This window comes from Nothobranchius furzeri, chromosome 4, assembly GCF_043380555.1.
Source record: "Nothobranchius furzeri strain GRZ-AD chromosome 4, NfurGRZ-RIMD1, whole genome shotgun sequence".
In the NCBI taxonomy this organism is placed as follows: domain Eukaryota; kingdom Metazoa; phylum Chordata; class Actinopteri; order Cyprinodontiformes; family Nothobranchiidae; genus Nothobranchius; species Nothobranchius furzeri.
Window position 1 is genome coordinate 67392431 of NC_091744.1, and position 16986 is coordinate 67409416.

General features: G+C 40.3%; 3 protein-coding genes across 3 annotated transcripts in view; 2 read left to right on the forward strand and 1 right to left on the reverse strand.

The window, feature by feature from the left end:
• Window positions 1-986: 986 nt before the first annotated feature.
• On the forward strand, window positions 987-4282 carry dnaja (DnaJ heat shock protein family (Hsp40) member A). The gene is made up of 8 exons (XM_015964439.3): window positions 987-1712; window positions 1912-2053; window positions 2365-2539; window positions 2743-2847; window positions 2943-3170; window positions 3247-3477; window positions 3562-3662; window positions 3741-4282. The coding sequence occupies exons 2-8, from the start codon at window positions 1922-1924 to the stop codon at window positions 3954-3956; spliced, it is 1188 nt and encodes a 395-aa protein (XP_015819925.1). The 5' UTR covers window positions 987-1712; window positions 1912-1921; the 3' UTR covers window positions 3957-4282.
• Window positions 4283-5715: 1433 nt separating this feature from the next.
• Window positions 5716-10195, forward strand: LOC107388756 (ras-related protein Rab-8B). Its single transcript, XM_015964444.3, has 8 exons — window positions 5716-6390; window positions 6736-6796; window positions 6918-6978; window positions 7075-7152; window positions 8771-8860; window positions 8945-9010; window positions 9105-9155; window positions 9229-10195. Exons 1-8 carry the CDS (start codon window positions 6267-6269, stop codon window positions 9319-9321), a joined length of 624 nt encoding a protein of 207 aa, XP_015819930.1. The 5' UTR covers window positions 5716-6266; the 3' UTR covers window positions 9322-10195.
• Window positions 10196-10268: 73 nt separating this feature from the next.
• Window positions 10269-16986, reverse strand: part of LOC107388754 (transient receptor potential cation channel subfamily M member 1) — a 12707-nt gene continuing 5989 nt past the window's right edge. Inside the window, exons 8-19 of the mRNA XM_070550374.1 lie at window positions 16634-16926; window positions 16288-16516; window positions 16056-16187; window positions 15841-15972; window positions 15630-15758; window positions 15296-15547; window positions 15030-15204; window positions 12448-12468; window positions 12210-12354; window positions 11915-12120; window positions 11658-11790; window positions 10269-11593 (exon numbers count right to left, since the gene is read on the reverse strand). Coding sequence (XP_070406475.1) covers window positions 10270-11593; window positions 11658-11790; window positions 11915-12120; window positions 12210-12354; window positions 12448-12468; window positions 15030-15204; window positions 15296-15547; window positions 15630-15758; window positions 15841-15972; window positions 16056-16187; window positions 16288-16516; window positions 16634-16926 — 3171 coding nt within the window. The 3' untranslated portion in view covers window position 10269. The remainder of the gene's footprint in view (window positions 11594-11657; window positions 11791-11914; window positions 12121-12209; window positions 12355-12447; window positions 12469-15029; window positions 15205-15295; window positions 15548-15629; window positions 15759-15840; window positions 15973-16055; window positions 16188-16287; window positions 16517-16633; window positions 16927-16986) is intronic.

A 16986-nucleotide genomic window follows, 5' to 3' on the forward strand; every position in this document is an offset into this window, starting at 1 on the left:
AAAAAATAAATGTGGAAATATTAATTAGAAATACATGAGTAAATAAGGAAATGTATAAGGAAAATAAATAGATTTGGAAATGAAGTAAATATTTTCACTGTTGTTTATTTCAATATTTATTTCAACATTGTCTATTTTGGTAGGGATATTTCTCCATAATTCAGAAGTGAGATGTAGAAAATGTTGCTTTGTACTTGATTAAGTGATCTGGCGCCACCTTCTGGTAAAATTAAACGCTTGCAGTAGCACACCCTGAAGCTCCTTTCAGTTTCACTAATCGGTTAGTCACGGTTAACCAAACTATTATAATTATTAAACCAGTTGAAACATAGAGGATCATTTTATCCTTAAAATTATTACCAGAATTCAAATGTATAAATTCATCCTGGTTTATGTGTGGTTATAATTTATGATTACATTTTCTGTGAAGAGAACACACTCAGATCATGTCGGAGATTGTCTTTTAATTTGAAAGCACCCCTCCACCCCAAATTTAAGTTAAGTGTTTTGGGGTTGGTCTGAACAGTTTAAAAATATACTAATTAAAGACTGAATTGGGTGGAAAATCTAAGCAAAAGGTTTGCAAAAAATAAACATAAATAATTTACTGTTTTTTTTTTTTTTTTTTTTGCCACAGCGGTCACCTCTGATGGACTAATAGGAGGTTTAGGAATAATCTCTTGAGTGGAAACGTCAGGGCTAATGGTGTGGTCATATGTTTTAGTTTAGCCATCACCCCTCTTGTTTGATCACAGGTTTCTGCCACTCACCTAATCAAAGTAGAAGCTGCTCAGATTACATTTGCACAGATGAGAATATGTGGTGAAGCAGGACATTAATGGACTGTTATTAATTTGTCCTGTCAGGTTATGGAACTGCCCCAGAAATGCAAAGAACGAGTATTGGCATTTTTATAGGAGTTATTAGCTTGTAAATATACACACATGCTATGTTCAGCCGCTTTATTTATATAGCACATTTCCTAAACGAAGGCAACTCAATGTGCTTTACAGCAGTTTACTAAACACATAGTATTTTTGTGAAAACGAATATGTCTTCCAGTGAAATCATTGTGGATTTTTAAATCTGTGTGCAGCAATGTGAGACATGCAGGATCAGCTAGCTGCATGTCGTCCTGCTGTGCCTGCTGCAGAGTTTACCATGCTGGATTTCCTGCTTTAAAATTGCAGAAATGGAATTATGAAAAGAATTTGCTTGTGCTATAATGTCCTTTTTGCTCTGCAATAAACACAAATGCATATGCAGAAGTAGCTCAACGCTTCATGTCTGCACATATCCAAACAGAAACAAGCCTAAATGAAAAGTGAGACCAGCTCAATCAAACTATTTAGGGATAAATATTAGGCTGCTAAATCCTCTCCTTATGCAGGAGCAACACTAACTGTCTTACATAACATCCATGGAAAGGCGTTCGCCCACTGCCTTTCATAGGAAAGTAAAGCTACCACATCAGGAATTAGGTCAAGACATCTGAGAAGCAGATATGAAACTGGCGCGCGCGCTAGCCCTTCCAGTCTTTTCTAGACTCTCGCGGCTCGCGCTGACTACCAAAGGAACTTCCGGTTTCTGTTCTCGGGAGTCTCCAGAACGTTCGAAACGTCGGTGAGTGAGGCTATAAGAGCGCCTTGTGCTCCTCCTTCAACGCAGACATTCACGTTCTCTCGTCCAGGTTCAGGAAGATCTCAGAGCTAGTGAGTATCCATCACAGCTTTTAAACCCTTTATTTGCTTGAAGCGCGTGGGCCTTTTGTTTTAAGCTTAGATAACTCTTATTTGATTCAGCACGTGCCGGTTGCCCTGTCATTCTTACATGTTACCAATTAAAATGCCTCTTGGTGAATGAAAGCCCAATTAGTATGATTTTATATGATTTCTAAATAATATTCCACAGGTTTGCCACGATGGTTCGTGAAACCGGCTACTACGACCTCTTGGGTGTTAGCCCGACCGCGTCGAGTGACGAAATCAAAAAAGCCTACAGAAAACTCGCCCTTAAGTATCACCCCGACAAGAACCCGAATGAAGGAGAAAAGGTAAGCGACAAGGGCTTGTGAATCCAGTTTTTATTATATAAACGGTCTTTGTGCCCATTAGTGAACCGCTGGAAACGGAATGTTCCATTTTAAAGTCGCACGCGCTGTTCGGGAACTTTCTGGAACCATCGAATCTGCAGCTGTTCTGTTCATGCAGGGAGCTGCTGACCAATTCTATTAATACAACTGATAAAACATTTAAGCAGCTTATTTAGTTTTCTATGGCAAAAGTGCTTTTGGGGTGGTTCTTTTGTATTATTTCTATACATTTATTATAACGTAATATTTATTGATTTGTTTTGTTTTCACAGTTTAAGCTCATCTCCCAGGCATACGAGGTGTTATCTGACGCTAAGAAGAGGGATTTGTACGACCACGGAGGGGAGCAGGCCATCAAAGAGGGAGGCATGAGCTCAGGATCTTCTCCTATGGACATATTTGACATGTTCTTTGGAGGTGGAGGCCGCATGCAGAGGGAAAGGAGAGGTATGATGGATAGTTCAGATCTTAAGAAGTTTTATTTTCTGTGGAAATGTTTCAAACCCATAAATATCTGCTGTAGATGACTGTTAGAACAACCTCTGTTTGGAGAAATGGCATTTAGTGTCTTACACAGATTTGGTTCAAAATATTTCCTTTAACCTATGTGCTGCAGTTTTATTTTGTATTCAATATTTTTCCTTCTTTAGGGAAGAATGTTGTTCACCAGCTTGGTGTGACACTGGAAGAGATGTACAACGGTTCAACAAGGAAGCTTGGGCTTCAGAAGAATGTCATATGTGAGAAATGTGATGGTACGTACTGAAGATTTAAGTTAACGAAATAAAAGCTCTCCTTGTCAGTTCTTCAGAATGGAGAATGACTTATTTTTATTTTTTTTTATTCACAGGTTATGGTGGGAAAAAGGGTACCTTGGAGAAGTGCTCCAGTTGCAAAGGAAGAGGGATGCAAGTAAAGGTGCAACAGATTGGACCAGGTATGATCCAGCAGTTCCAGACCACATGCCCAGACTGCCAGGGACAGGGTGAAAAGTTCAGCGCGAAGGACCGCTGCAAGAACTGCAATGGACTCAAAGTCGAACGCAAGAAGAAAATTCTTGACGTTCATATTGACAAAGGTAAGAACCCTTGACCTAAAATATTCAGGATAATCAATAAAGAGATGGTCGACTGAATGTAGATTTTTCTTACCAGGTATGAAAGATGGACAGAAAATCACATTTCATGGAGAGGGTGATCAGGAACCTGGACTGGAGCCTGGAGATGTGATTATTGTTCTGGATCAGAAGGACCACCCAGTTTTCCAAAGACAGGAAAACAATCTAATAATGAAGATGAATATTAGGCTTGTAGAAGCCCTGTGTGGTTTCAGAAAGACGATCCAGACATTAGACAACAGAATGCTTATCATCAGCACACAGCCAGGTAGGCATCTCTGAAATTGAACTGGTGTTTTGAATTTCTAAATGATCATAAATCCAGATTTACTAACATCTATGGTTTTAACAGGTGAAGTTATCAAGCACAACGACTTCAAGTGCATCCAGAATGAAGGCATGCCGCTATACAGGCAGCCTTTTGAAAGGGGAGATCTCATCATCCAGTTCCAGGTGAGATTTTAGCACAAATCTTTAATCTGTGACTTAAGTGATGTCTCTCAGATGTTAATAGTCTGATTTGTGTTTCAGGTGGAGTTCCCAGAAAAAGGCTGGCTTCCAGAGCATCTGATGTACCAGCTGGAGAGACTGCTTCCTCCCAGAGATGATGTGATGATTACTGATGACATGGAGGAGGTGGACCTGTGTGAGGTGGAAGTCGGCTCACAACAAAGACACTACAGCAGGGAAGCTTATGAGGAAGATGAGGAGGGCCCAAGAGGGGGAGTGCAATGTCAGACGCAGTGATTGTAGTAGATCCAGGTCCAAGTTTTTAAACCACCTTTTTTCTTTGGTCTTAAAAGGCCTGACCAATTCCTCGACAACGTCGTCTTTGTATTAACAGTTTAAAGGATGCCATTTGTTTTTACTTGTTGGACACAAATGTGCACATGGAGATGTGCTCAATGCTGATTTGTAATTTTGTGTTGCAGTGTACGTAGTTTTTCATGTACAAACCATTTATGGCACAAATGTTTCTGTTTGTTCCAAAGTTAAAGGGACAGTTTTGAATGCTTTCTGTGAAGGTAATTGATTCATTGTTTGGGGTCTTTCAATAAAATACAAGAAACTGATTTATAATTTTCTCTTATTCCAACTCCTCACCTGTATAGCACCTTCTTAAGTTAAACTCCAAAAGGAGAAGGAATGAATTATCCTGCATTTGTTTTTTTAGCTTTAAAAAACAAAGGTAAACCACATTCCCAATTTGTTCTACATTCTTTGTGACTCACCTGGGAAATGTCTGAAGAGCAGTGTTCAGACATGATTTCAGTTCAGAGAAAATTCTGCCATCTTGAACCTCCAGCTAGTTTATTGGGACATAACAGGCAGCACTGTGAGTCCAGAAATATTGTGATCTTAAAAAAAAGCCTTTTAAGTTGTATCTTCCAATATTGAGTAATTATTAGGCAGCTTTTTTGGAAACTGCATCAGAACCTGTGATAAATATTATGGGTTTTTTTTTTTACTACAGTTCCTAGGTCTTTGCACCCCTCTCATTAATCAGTTTCATTACATCTTTTTGTATAGAAGGTAATTTTGCAAGTTTCTTGTATACTATTCTAAACTGGCAATACTAATTTCTATGTGTTTTTTCCTATATTTTTAAACTATAATTTAGCTATTTTTACTTTAAAGAAACAATGTGTAGTTTTTACCAATAATTTCTGGAAATATCCATCAAAATGTTGAAAATGAATGAAATGATGCCCAATTTTTAAAAAAATATTAGCGGCTTCATAACGTATAACCATAAAAATCTGGTCTAGGGCCCAATCACAATACTCGCCCTTCACTTCAGCAAAGTGTGCTTTAAAGCTTTGAGTGCGTTGTACACAAGTGTGCAAATAATTTCAGAAGGAGCATTGCGTCATCGATCGCAATGCATGCCGTTACGCTGATTGCTGTGATACTTTTCTCTAAAACCAACAACTTTTGAAACAAACAGTTATTTGAAATAAATGTACATTTATTTCTGCTTTGTCTAAAAGTTTTAGAGCATCAACCAATTGTCCTAAAATTAAATACATATTTTCAGAAAAGGAACTTGAGCCTTTTTCTCCTGCAGCAATGACTAGTGGGTAATGGCCTTCACCCAAGTCCGCAGCAATGCGGACTTGGGTGAAGTGCAGATCAAGGGTGCAAAAGGGCAGTGATCAACTTCCACACTTGAGAATCGGGACACCCTAGGCACTCGCACTCCTAGTCGGTATTGCGCAATTGAAGTGCACAAGGGTGGAAGTGCGAGTATTGAGATTGGGCTCAGAATACATGGGAGCAGGTAAGTCTCTGTGTGACACCATATTAGATGCCATGTTTTCTTCCATGGAAGCCCATGAGGACAAAATTCATTTACTGATCTGTAACCAAATGGTTACAAAGCTTTTGCCATTCTTAAACGTATTACACATTTACCTCATCACTTGCCAGTGATGAAAGGGAATCTGATTTGCTTGTTATTTTGCTAAAGTTTGCACTCCACAGGGCTGTTTGACCCTAATGGACATCCGTTTGTAAGGTCTTACTCCAACATAAATATACCGTTTACTTGCAACGATTTAGGTATCTACTGCCCCCTGTCGCCAGGAAAAATACACATTGTCACTTTAAACTAATTTTAATAATTGAAACAGCACACATTTTAATGGTAATAAACACAGTTTTGAATAAACTAAATAATTTTTAAGTAGATGGGAATAAAGACATTTAGAAGAAACATTGTGCACAGTTAATCTTTTACAATGTCATGTTTCCTAACTTCAGGTTTTTATTTTATTCTATTTTTTGTTCAATTAAATTATTTATTTCTATAATTTCTATTATTATTTTTTTTTCTTTATTTGTTCATTTTTTAAATTGATGGTCAAAATAGCTTTTTCATTTTAAACTACAATACCCACAATGCAGAGCTAACAAGTGGCGGCACCCATCTCCGGCACCGGTCCGCTGCTGCTCTGATTCGGCAGCCCGACCGACAGCTGGGAGGATTTCACAGCCGGGCTCAGCCGGTTCGGAACGGCCTTCTGGAACCGAGAGGTTGTTTTCTTGTTTGTTTAAATGGCGAAAACGTACGACTACCTGTTTAAGCTGCTGCTCATCGGAGACAGCGGCGTCGGGAAGACATGTCTGCTGTTCAGATTCAGCGAGGACTCCTTTAATACCACCTTCATCTCCACAATAGGTGAGTAAATCTAATCTAGTAATATCGCAGACGCCCCAAGGAGACAGAAACATTTACTCAACACAACGTTTTCCTGAAGCTTTTCGCTGCTCTGTAGTAATACCAGCTTTTACTGTTATCACTGGAATCTGCTATTTGTTAAAGAGCTGCAGCCAAACTCAGACAAAGGGACAAATGATCTTCACATCCATCCGTTAGGTTTAAGACAGTCTCGTGAATATCAGCTCTAATGTGCTAATACATCTGTAATATGTCCTCTCAGATATTTGTTAAACAAGACAATACATGTGAGGTTATGGGTGATCAATGGTGCAAAACGTGATGTGACCCGTTTCACAAATGCAGGGATAGACTTCAAGATCAGAACAATTGAGCTGGAAGGAAAGAGAGTCAAACTCCAGATTTGGTGAGTGACATTTGAGCGGATTTTACCTTTTAAGAAAGAAAAGTGAAACTGGTAAATCTGCTCTGTGAAAGAAAAAAATACTTCCTCTTTGAGCCCTCATCTGTTTGACTGATGCGTTCAGGGACACTGCAGGCCAGGAGAGGTTTCGCACCATCACTACAGCTTACTACAGAGGAGCAATGGTAAGTCTCCTCCTCTCCTGCTTTGTCACTTTTGACCTACTTTATCCAGTCACAGCAGGACTCGGGGTTTCTGTTTCTGTTTCTCCCCTTTTGCAGGGCATTATGCTGGTCTATGACATCTGCAACGAGAAGTCCTTCGACAACATTAAAAACTGGATTAGAAATATTGAAGAGGTAAATGTGCTTTGTTATATAGTAGTTGTAATGGTTTAAAAGGAGTCGTAATGGTGTGGAACACTAAAAACCATTTTAATAATCAGTCACACTGAGTTTTTCATGCAGGCTCAACATGAAAATAGTCTCCTACACCTATCTCCCGCTTTAGCTTCTGATAGAAAATAGACGGTGAAACTCTAGGATTTGAAAAGCCTGACGTCACACTGTCACTTAACATTCATGGACTCACTCATCTTAACTTGTGACAGGAAAGATGATTGCAGGTTTAGCATCCAGGAGTCAGCAGAGAACGTCTTGGCTAATAGAAGCTAACCATTAGCATTAGCAACTCCACCACACAGCAGAACACCTCTAGGCTTGAGTTATTTGTGGAGATGAAACATCCATGTCTTTTTTCTTTTCTTTCTTTTTTAAATTTGTTTAGACATTTGAATAACAAACAAACATGGTATTGTAGAATATAGAAAGGGTATAAAAATTCCACAGCTTGTAGTAACAAGTTGAATAAGTTGAACAAGTTATGTATACAAGTACTTAAACAAAAAGAAAACAGAAACAAAATAACTGGAAAAAAATATATAAAAATGCTCAAGATATAAATAAACATGTAAATCAAGTGAAATTATGCATTCGGCACAGCTCTTGTGCCTTACACGCTTTGGAGTTAGTACTGTTATTGAGATTCTCCAGATAATTGGAAAACAGGGCTTTAAATGCAAATATGTTTGGATGCTGTTGAGAGAATTTTGTACAATGTATGTGAAATTTGACAAAAATGATCAGAAGATTAATAATATATTTTTTTCCTGGAATTATTTTATCGGTATGTGAGAGGCCAAATAGAATGTGTTGAAATTTCAGTTTACATGAGGGACCAATTTTGGTGTTTATAAAATTATTTAGATCAATCCAAAATACATGTGTATACCGGTAAGTGCATTCCCAAAATAAATGACATATTGTTTCCTCTGCATTGCTGCAAAAAATACAAAGAGTATCAATATTTGTCTTAAGTTTAACCAGATATGTCTTTACCGGATACCATCAACTTAAAAGTAACCTCTCTTATCTTATTAGTAATAATAAATTTCCTTGTTTCAAGTGTTTTTCCATTCTATATCATTGTAAATATTTTTCCAGTAAAATACAGCTGCAGGTTTGGAAAGACATATGTCTTTGAATGATTTGTCTAATACAGTGATTTGTGGCTTTATCACTCAATTAAAGGACAGATGTAAACAATGTATATGCTACCAGGTTTAGTTATGGAATAATACAATTTCTACCCTTTGGAGCAGACACCAATAACCTTCTCACTCCATCTGGTATTGCATCAAAAACTACAGCATATTCTCTTGGAGTGACAGGAATATTATGAAACATCCATGTCACAAAGCAAACGGAGTCAGTGGTAGTGTCGTGCTGCTGTTATCCATTCCAAGGAAAGATGTCCACATATCAGGAAATAGGACTCCAAAACGGTCGTGTTAAGCTCTCCTCTAATATGACATTCTACTAGTTCTGCTAGTTATAACTTGCAAGGCATTCATTAATACTAGAGACCACTGCAAATGTATTGCTTAAATGAGTGTCCCATACCTTTAATATTTCCCAGCATGCCTCATCAGACGTGGAGAAGATGATACTCGGGAACAAATGTGACATGACTGACAGGAGGCAGGTGTCTAAAGACAGAGGTGAAAAGGTGAGCCTTTGCAGTTGCTGAAAACCGATCCAGAGCTGGTTTCTAATTTGCACTGAGTGACATTTTTCACCTAATCTCCTTTAGCTGGCTATTGATTATGGAGTGAAGTTCTTGGAGACCAGTGCAAAGTCTGGCCTAAATGTAGAAGAGGTGACATGACAGATAATTATCTATAAAAACATCAGAAAGAATTAATTATTTACTGTAAATGAACTGGGACTGTTCTTTTTTTGTCTTCGTTTAGGCTTTTTATACTATGGCAAGAGACATTTTGCACAACCTTTGCTCAAAGGCAGTAAGTAGTTCTGATAAATGATCTTAATAAAGCTTTATTAACACTGACTTACCGTAATTCCTTTCCATGTTAGACTGACAGCAGCGGTGAAGGATCCGGGAAGCCTGTCAAGATCACAGATAAAAAATCAAAGAGAATCAAATTCTTCAAGTGTTCACTCCTCTAAGCGTCTATCTTCTGAGGATTGATGCCCGTCAGGTTTCCTGGCCGCCTGAGCAACAGCTCAGCTCATCAATAAAAGGCCTTCTAACGCCACCTGAGGTCACCGGGTCACGTGTGGCCGAGCCGTACCTCTGATCTGCTAAACAGAAACTGGGAAGCGATGCAAAAGACTTGCAGCAGTGGTTTGCAGGTCGCCCTGCAGTGCCCGCTCACAGCGGGCAGCAGTCCTGTTGACGTTTACGCCATGAGGATATATCATTTGCACACTGTTGTCTTACTCTTTAATATTGTAGCATCATTTTATAAACACTGCCTATTGCCAGATTTTCTATTATGATGCTGAATATATCCTAGTCTCAGCATTGATTGTATTTGCGTGTATGTATGTTTTTCTTTATCATGCTTATGGCCTTCAGTTGCACTGACATCATTTTGACCTCAAAATATCTACAGTTTTACAATACAAACAAAAAAACACAGCAGCTTTTTGTGGTATTTTTATTTTTGAAATTATATTTATACAAGTTTCTGTATTAAAATGAAACTGCGAAAGATCATTCAGTAGAATGCACTGGAAACATACTGTTACGCGATTGTATCTGCATGAAAGTTGTAATAAGGAAGCCCTTGATGGGTCATTGTTAAGCACACTGTATCAGAAAAGAAAATGTTTACAGAAAGTATTTAAAAATGCCAACCATATGTAGAATGATGGTGTTTTTCCTGCATGCATTTTTTTAAATTTTCTCCTCAAACAGAAGATATTCATCAGTTTTTCTTTCATTTTCAAACATAAACTCAAGTAAAGCTGTAATGTGGTTTATAATCTCTTGAATGTTACCGGTGGAAAGTAGCAAAAGTAAAGAATCTTTATAACAGAGTTTGTTTTTTATTTCCTTCCACGGAGTCCTTCTGAAAATGACGACCTTTTATTGATTTTCTGTTTTGTGTTCTATGCATCATCTTCAGACTTTCCCGCCTCCGTCCTCCTCTCATCTCGTCCATTAGCAGCTGGTAGTCGGCTGACCCCAGTGAGGTCCCTCTCACTGCTGCAGGCTCTCGGCTCATTTGGTAAAACCAAGGGTTTTGCTTTTCTGTCACTAGCATTGCAGCTTTGTGACCTTTGAGATCGTAAATATTTCTCATCAACCACAGTCAGATAATCATTGGCGTCTGAGAGGTTTCTCTTGGCCTTTGCTCCTAATTGGTCTTCCCCTTGATTTGTTTCCAATGGCGCTTCTTCACCTCCTGAAGGAGTTGTGTCAGCACGATTCAGCCCTTCATCATCTGTAAGTGTGGAACAAGGCTGAAACAGCTCTGCAAGGGTTTTGACAGACGATGCTTGAGATATGGAAACTAAAGCGCCATGTTGGGTATTGTGCTCTGGATTTGCCGGCCACTGATTTCGAGCTTCAGTCAGCATATCATCACTTGCCTCAGCTGGGTTGTAAATGAGGCCACTCATAGCCCTCCTCTTAGTGATAGGAGATGTCTGGCTTTGGGTTACCCTTGGAAGAACTCTCAGGGACTTTGCCCTTCTTGGAGAACAGGATGTTGCTAGAAGTTTGACCTCCCGCGTTGGCTCAGCGGTTTCCTCTGAATTATTGGAGGGGTGGGCCGCGATAGTGCTCATGGCTCGTCTCTTTGTCAAAGGAGATGTTGCTTGGTCTTCAACTGGGAAGTACTTCAATGACTTAGTCCTTTTAGGAGATAAAGGTTTTAGCCTGTTTGTGTCGATTAGTTTATCTAGCAGCATTGTACTGCCTTGCCTTATGTTGGCTATGGTCTCTTGACTTGATGCCCCAGAAGCAGGCTTTTGCTCACATGGAGATATGAGAATATCCACGCATGAACCAGGTCGTGATCGCTCCAAACCACAAACTTCCAAGCTCTGACTACCCTCCTTAGTATAGAGGGCGCAAGTACTAGATGCTTGGCGCAAACTCCGCTGTCTTTCAAGGCCAGATTTCTCATCATCCCTCTGCTTGGATGCAAACTCTTCCATGTCCATGTGGAAGCGGTAGAGACTGTAACCATCGGCACTGTTGATGCTGCCTTGGCGAAGCAGAGAGGAAGGGTCACACACGGAGGAGTTTCGTGAAAAGGTGCGGGTCAGCTCAGTTCGGTCCACCCCTGCGAGCTTTTCCAGGGCCACTGCCATACGTCCGTGGATCTCCTCCAGCTGGGCCAGACGCAGGTCAACTGTCTGCAGCGAGGCCTTCATGGTGTTCTCCCTCTCATTTACCTCCTCCAGACGCATTGACATGTTCTCAACCCTACCAAGAAAAAGAACGTATATCAAAACGGTATTTGGAATAATTGGCTACATCTGCATTTTACCTCTCTGATGTAACCTTGATGCGTTCGTCACTCGAGGACTGTTGCTCATCCTCTTTTTCACGGAAATATTCCTCTACACATTGTTCTTCAAACTCATAAAGGTTCTTCAGCTCCTCTGGATTAAGCCTGAGCTCTGGAGGAAACATCGAAACTCAACGTTAGCGTTACTTTAGCTATCTAGACAGATGCCAGTCTAATGGCGTGTATGAATTCAGAATTCTAAATGTTGTGTTTGATTCTGACTCAGCAACACTGACTAAGGCCTCGGTCCTTCTCGTCCAGCTCCCCCTCCTGCCTTTTCTTCAGGCAGTGGCGGAACAGCCTGTTGAACAGGATGTAGAGGTGGCTGAGAATGATGAGAGGCGGAGGCAGAATTGGACGGTCGTGGAATGTCATGATCAGCTGATATCTTTGAAACTTCCACACCTGGTTGGAAATAGACTTGACTTCGAAGAAGGTGTTGCTGTGGGAAGAGAAATGCAAAACCACTGAGTTCAAACCAAAACAGTGGCTGCTTCATCACGAACTACAGACGCTGGAACATTTTCATACTTAAAGACCGCAATGAGCAAGTTGACCAGAAGGATGTTTGCCACGAGAAGATAACAAGCCATAATAGCAGGTGTGAGCCATGCTCCGGGGATACATGGAGGAAGTCTCTTCCCATCTTCATCATAGAGATGTTCTCCACATGGAGCTGTGTGGGAAACAGGTGACAACTGTGGTTTTTGTTGCAAACATTTAAAACAAATGGATCAAAACTGGTGTCGTTGACCTAAAGAGTACTTACGGTTTATTTCCATTGCATAGACTTATAAAAGTGCCAGGAAAGCACAGAAACACAGAGAAAGCATTAACAGCAACATACATGGTCTTTTTTTGTTTTGATCATGGCGCAGTTCTGTCAAGGTGAACTTGCTGATCAAAAAATACACTATTTTACTTTTTTTGGTAAATCAGAGATCAACAAGATTACAGTTTGTTCTATAAAATAAAAATGTGTAAAATGTAAAAAAAATAAAATAAAAATAAATAAATTGAGTGTAGCTGATTTTATAATGTTTAACATTCAGATTTTTGGGGGAAATCACATTATTTTGAAAATTTTTGTTTGTCGTTGAAAACTGTAGCATCTTTTTGTTATTGTTTGGCCATTTTTGCCATAATCATAGGTCCCTTAATGTTTATGTTTATGTATTTAACAGACACTTTTGTCCAAAGCGACTTACAAGTGATAATCGGCATGTTGCCCTTGAGGCTAACAACAACAATAACAACAACAACTTGACATCAATCATGGAGAGGAGGGAACAAAGAGTGGACAGTGGGGGGGAAAGCGGGTGCAGGGAGGGTGCTAGTTAAGAAGACGCTCTCTGAAGAGCAGGGTCTTCAGGAGTTTCTTGAAAATTGAAAAGGAAGCCACAGTTCTGGTAGTGCTTGGTAGGTCATTCCACATTTGTGGAACGATGCATGAGAAGAGTCTGGATTGTCCTGAGCGTGGTGTAGGCACTGCTAGCCGACGATCCTGTGATGACCGGAGCGGCCGGGCCGAGACGTAAGCCTTTGCAAGAGGATTCAGGTAGATGGGAGCTGTACCATCTCGGACTTTGTATGCTAGTGCTAGCAATTTGAATTTGATGCGGGCTGCTAGCGGTAACCAGTGGAGCTCAAAGAACAAAGGGATGAAGTGTGCTCTTTTTGGCTGATTGAAGACCAGACACGCCGCTGCGTTCTGGACCATTTGAAGAGGTCTCACAGTACAGGCTGGAAGACCAGTTAGAAGGGCATTGATCGAGGCGGGAGATAACAGTAGATTGCACCAGGAGCTGGGTGGAATTTAACATCATCTGTGAACTGCAAGCAGCTGAGTTTATCATTTAAACAACAAATATTGTTGTCCGTGAAAACTATTATTCGGCGCCTTTCTGAAATAGATTAGAAAAAAAAGCTGCTATTAAACTTCAGAATTTTTGATGCTTTAAAGTAAAGCAGGTTTCTTTTAAAATTAGATTTATATTAGTTTCTATCTGCTGTTGAAGTTTCTCAGTCATTTAGGTCATAATTCAAAGGGTCAAATGAAGGCAAATGGATTTCTTTGATTTCTTGAAAAAGTTTTGCTTCTCATCCGAGGATCTTTTTCAATTCGGACTATGGGAGTTTTGTGCTTATAAACTGTAGCTGTCTGTTGTTTCTTAACAAGCTGAAACTACCTATGAATACTCCTCCTCCCTAACAGTGGCGGTTTTACCATTAGGCATAGGTCAACGGCTGCCTGGGCTCATGTTGGGGGGCCCCCCTATCCCTGACTGCTGGCACCCCTCTGTTAATGCCACAATGATCTACTCCTTTAAGACGCCGATGCACAAACAGGAAGTGATTGGTAGTCATTCCACTCCAATCCAGTTGGTAATGCACCAAATTGTTGTTTGCCAAATGCCATAAGACGACAAATAAGAAGAAGAGAAAGCAGAAAAAGAAGAAGGGAGGCAGGAGCGTTTGTAACAAACTCGAAGCAGTAGTCAAAACATTAAGCATGAAATAGAGTTATCCTAGTGGCTCCAATAAGAGAAAGAAGCAGCTTGCTTTAAAAAAGCTTTTATCTTCACTTCCAAAAGTGACATTGTTTTTCAATGTGAACATCAAAAGGAAGCAGAAAAGAAAAGAATGGAAAATGTTTAAAGGGAGGAAAACAGACCAAAATGGGGGGGAAAAAAATAAGAAAGGCAAAAGCACAGGAGCACTGACAGGAAGAAGAAAGCAGAGCAAATATTGAAGGCACTCAAAGTCAGAGAAAGAGGGGGGCTACTAAAAAGTCAAAATGTCTCGTGTCAGAAGAGGGGAGAGTTTCGCAAATTCAGTTAAAGATAAGATTGTCGAAAAATTTGTGTAAGGGGGCCCCATGTCTGTGTTCGCCTTGGGCCCCCAAATTGCTAAATCCGCCACTGCTCCATACCCCCCAAGAGACGTTGATGTCATTAAGACCTATTGTGTTAGAATGGTTGTTTTGATTCGTTTCTATCAAATATTGATTTAAATGATTGGAAAATCAGTACAGTCTGTTTTGTTTACATTTTACTTGCCATTCCTTGCATTTATTTTTACATCTTCTCTTTGACAGAACAAGCACTAACAGGACAATAAAAATTTAAGGCAGATGATCATAACTTTCAAAATCAATGTTACTCCATCAGTTTCTGTGCAACATCATCATAGATGCACAGTAAGTCATTACAATTCTACCAGCAGAGGGAGACAAAATACTGAAATTACAGGGTTGCAAATGTTAGAGAATGGAAGAAATGTGAATTAAATAAGCGCTGATCATCTGCCCAGAATCAGGAAACAGAATCTTACTATGAATTCTAGTCTTACGGTCTATCGAGTCTGCAAAAACCTCCCCATAGATCATCCAGTAGGGCATGTAAAATATGTTTCGGGCCAGGCGCCACGTTGGCTCCTCGTCTGGGTGAAGGATGGCTTGTCGAGCCACACCAAAGCTCATCAGCACCACCAGCATGATCACCACAAAGTACATCATGTCAATCATCTGATGCAAAAGAAACAGCCACATATTAGAACCCAGTAAAAACTTTAAAAAAATCTGTTATGACCTTTTCTCAGGACTTAAAGGTCATTACCATTTTTCCTATCATCATCACATATGGTCCCAGGTATTTGTTGACTCCAAAGATGTCCAAAACACGGATGTACCAGAAGATGATGTCTATACAGTAGATAACTCTGCCATATCCCATGTACGGCTCAGGGTGCAGGCGTAGCATCAGCCCCAGGATGAAGGTGGAAATGGCAGCCAGGTCAGTGATGTTCCAGTAGTCCTCCATCCACACACTTATCTTCTGCTTTAGCTTCCCTGGTTCTGACATCAGAATCTGGACACCAGGATGTGTAGATCAAGGTGAGTTCAACATGGATGTAAACACTGAGAAATATCAAGAAGACTGGATCATATACCTGTCTGACTTTTTCAGTTCCAAGAGTGAGGATGTAAGCGATCACAGTCCATTCCTGTATGGATGGCCATCTCTCCATTTTCACCAGGATTATATAATTATACAACATCAAATAACCCAGATAGGAAATCTAGTGTAGAAATGAAGTTAAACTAAAATTAGAAAACGTTTTTGTAAACGTTGAGTTTTTTAAGTTGTTGATGGAGACTTACAGTGTTGAACCAGAACTTGGTGAAGGGTGCATCATAAAACTCAAAGAACCTTCTCCCAACGGGAACTTTACGAACATCAGCGCTGCCTTCTTCCTCATCCCCCTTCCGGGAAGTTGCATCAGTGTTGGGATCCTGCAACATCAACGCAAAGTTTCAGCTTGTGACCTCTCATGTTAATCTTCTCGATGTCTGATTGTGAAAACGTGAACCAGGACCTTGCTGGACTTTGCATCTTCATCCTTTTCTTTTCCCTCCTCTTTGTCTCCAGGTCCATGATAGGAAGCATCATCTCCAATGCGAAAATCCAACAGCAGAATAAACGGAGGAAAAACAATTCCCAGAATAACCTAAAGAAAATATCAGAATGTACAATGATCATCGGGTTTATTAGTTATTTTGACGTCGTCAGTTATCCATTATAATGGCTGAGACATGAAGGTTGTCCACCTTGAGGCCTGGGCTTTTCCCAATCCGTAAGCAGCCCATCCACATGTCAGTGAGCAACATCTGGCTGCAGGTGTGAGCGATGAAATCTCGTTGTTTTGCAGCCACGGCTAGCTTCAGACAGGTGGAGTTGCTCCAGTTGACCAACTCGTATGTTAACAGCTTCATGGCCACTTGTTCATCGTGCTTGTAGGACTGGTCCAACAGCTCGTAAGCCAGCTGTCCAAACTCTCTTTAGAGAAGACGCAATGAAGTAAGCAACATGTTTTTTTAAACACTTTTAATGACATTCTAAGATGCTGAGAGGTTAAAGGTCGTCGTGTGTGTTTTGTGAGACTGTATTACTGACTTGGAGTTGTTCTCCAGGTCTTGGGAGATGTCGTCCACCAGCTCGCTCTCAGAACACTCGTGGGCCATGGCCTTGTACAGTTTACAAGCCACCAAAGCCTTAGCCAGGGCCTCCTCTCCACGCTGCCACAGGAAGAGCGCCATCTTTTGGCGCTTCAGCAGCACCGCCCACAGCATCAGCTCATGGAAGGGATACTTGAATCGACACACCTCAGGGTCATCCACGTCAATTTCCACCTCTTCTTCTTTCTTCTTTTTGGGCTTTTTCTTACCTTTTGGCCTCGGTTCATCGTCCTTGCAAAACAGTTTCCTTAAATAAGCAATGAAATTTCATGCCATGGCTGTTTTTAAAGT

Coding starts and splice junctions, on each gene's coding strand:
- dnaja (XM_015964439.3), top strand. CDS start 1,922: ATGGTTCGTGAAACCGGCTACTACGACCTCTTGGGTGTTAGCCCGACC. Junction 3,478..3,561: donor TATCATCAGCACACAGCCAG/GTAGGCATCTCT, acceptor TGGTTTTAACAG/GTGAAGTTATCAAGCACAAC. Junction 3,663..3,740: donor ATCTCATCATCCAGTTCCAG/GTGAGATTTTAG, acceptor TTTGTGTTTCAG/GTGGAGTTCCCAGAAAAAGG.
- LOC107388756 (XM_015964444.3), top strand. CDS start 6,267: ATGGCGAAAACGTACGACTACCTGTTTAAGCTGCTGCTCATCGGAGAC. Junction 6,979..7,074: donor CTTACTACAGAGGAGCAATG/GTAAGTCTCCTC, acceptor CCCCTTTTGCAG/GGCATTATGCTGGTCTATGA. Junction 9,156..9,228: donor ACAACCTTTGCTCAAAGGCA/GTAAGTAGTTCT, acceptor TTTCCATGTTAG/ACTGACAGCAGCGGTGAAGG.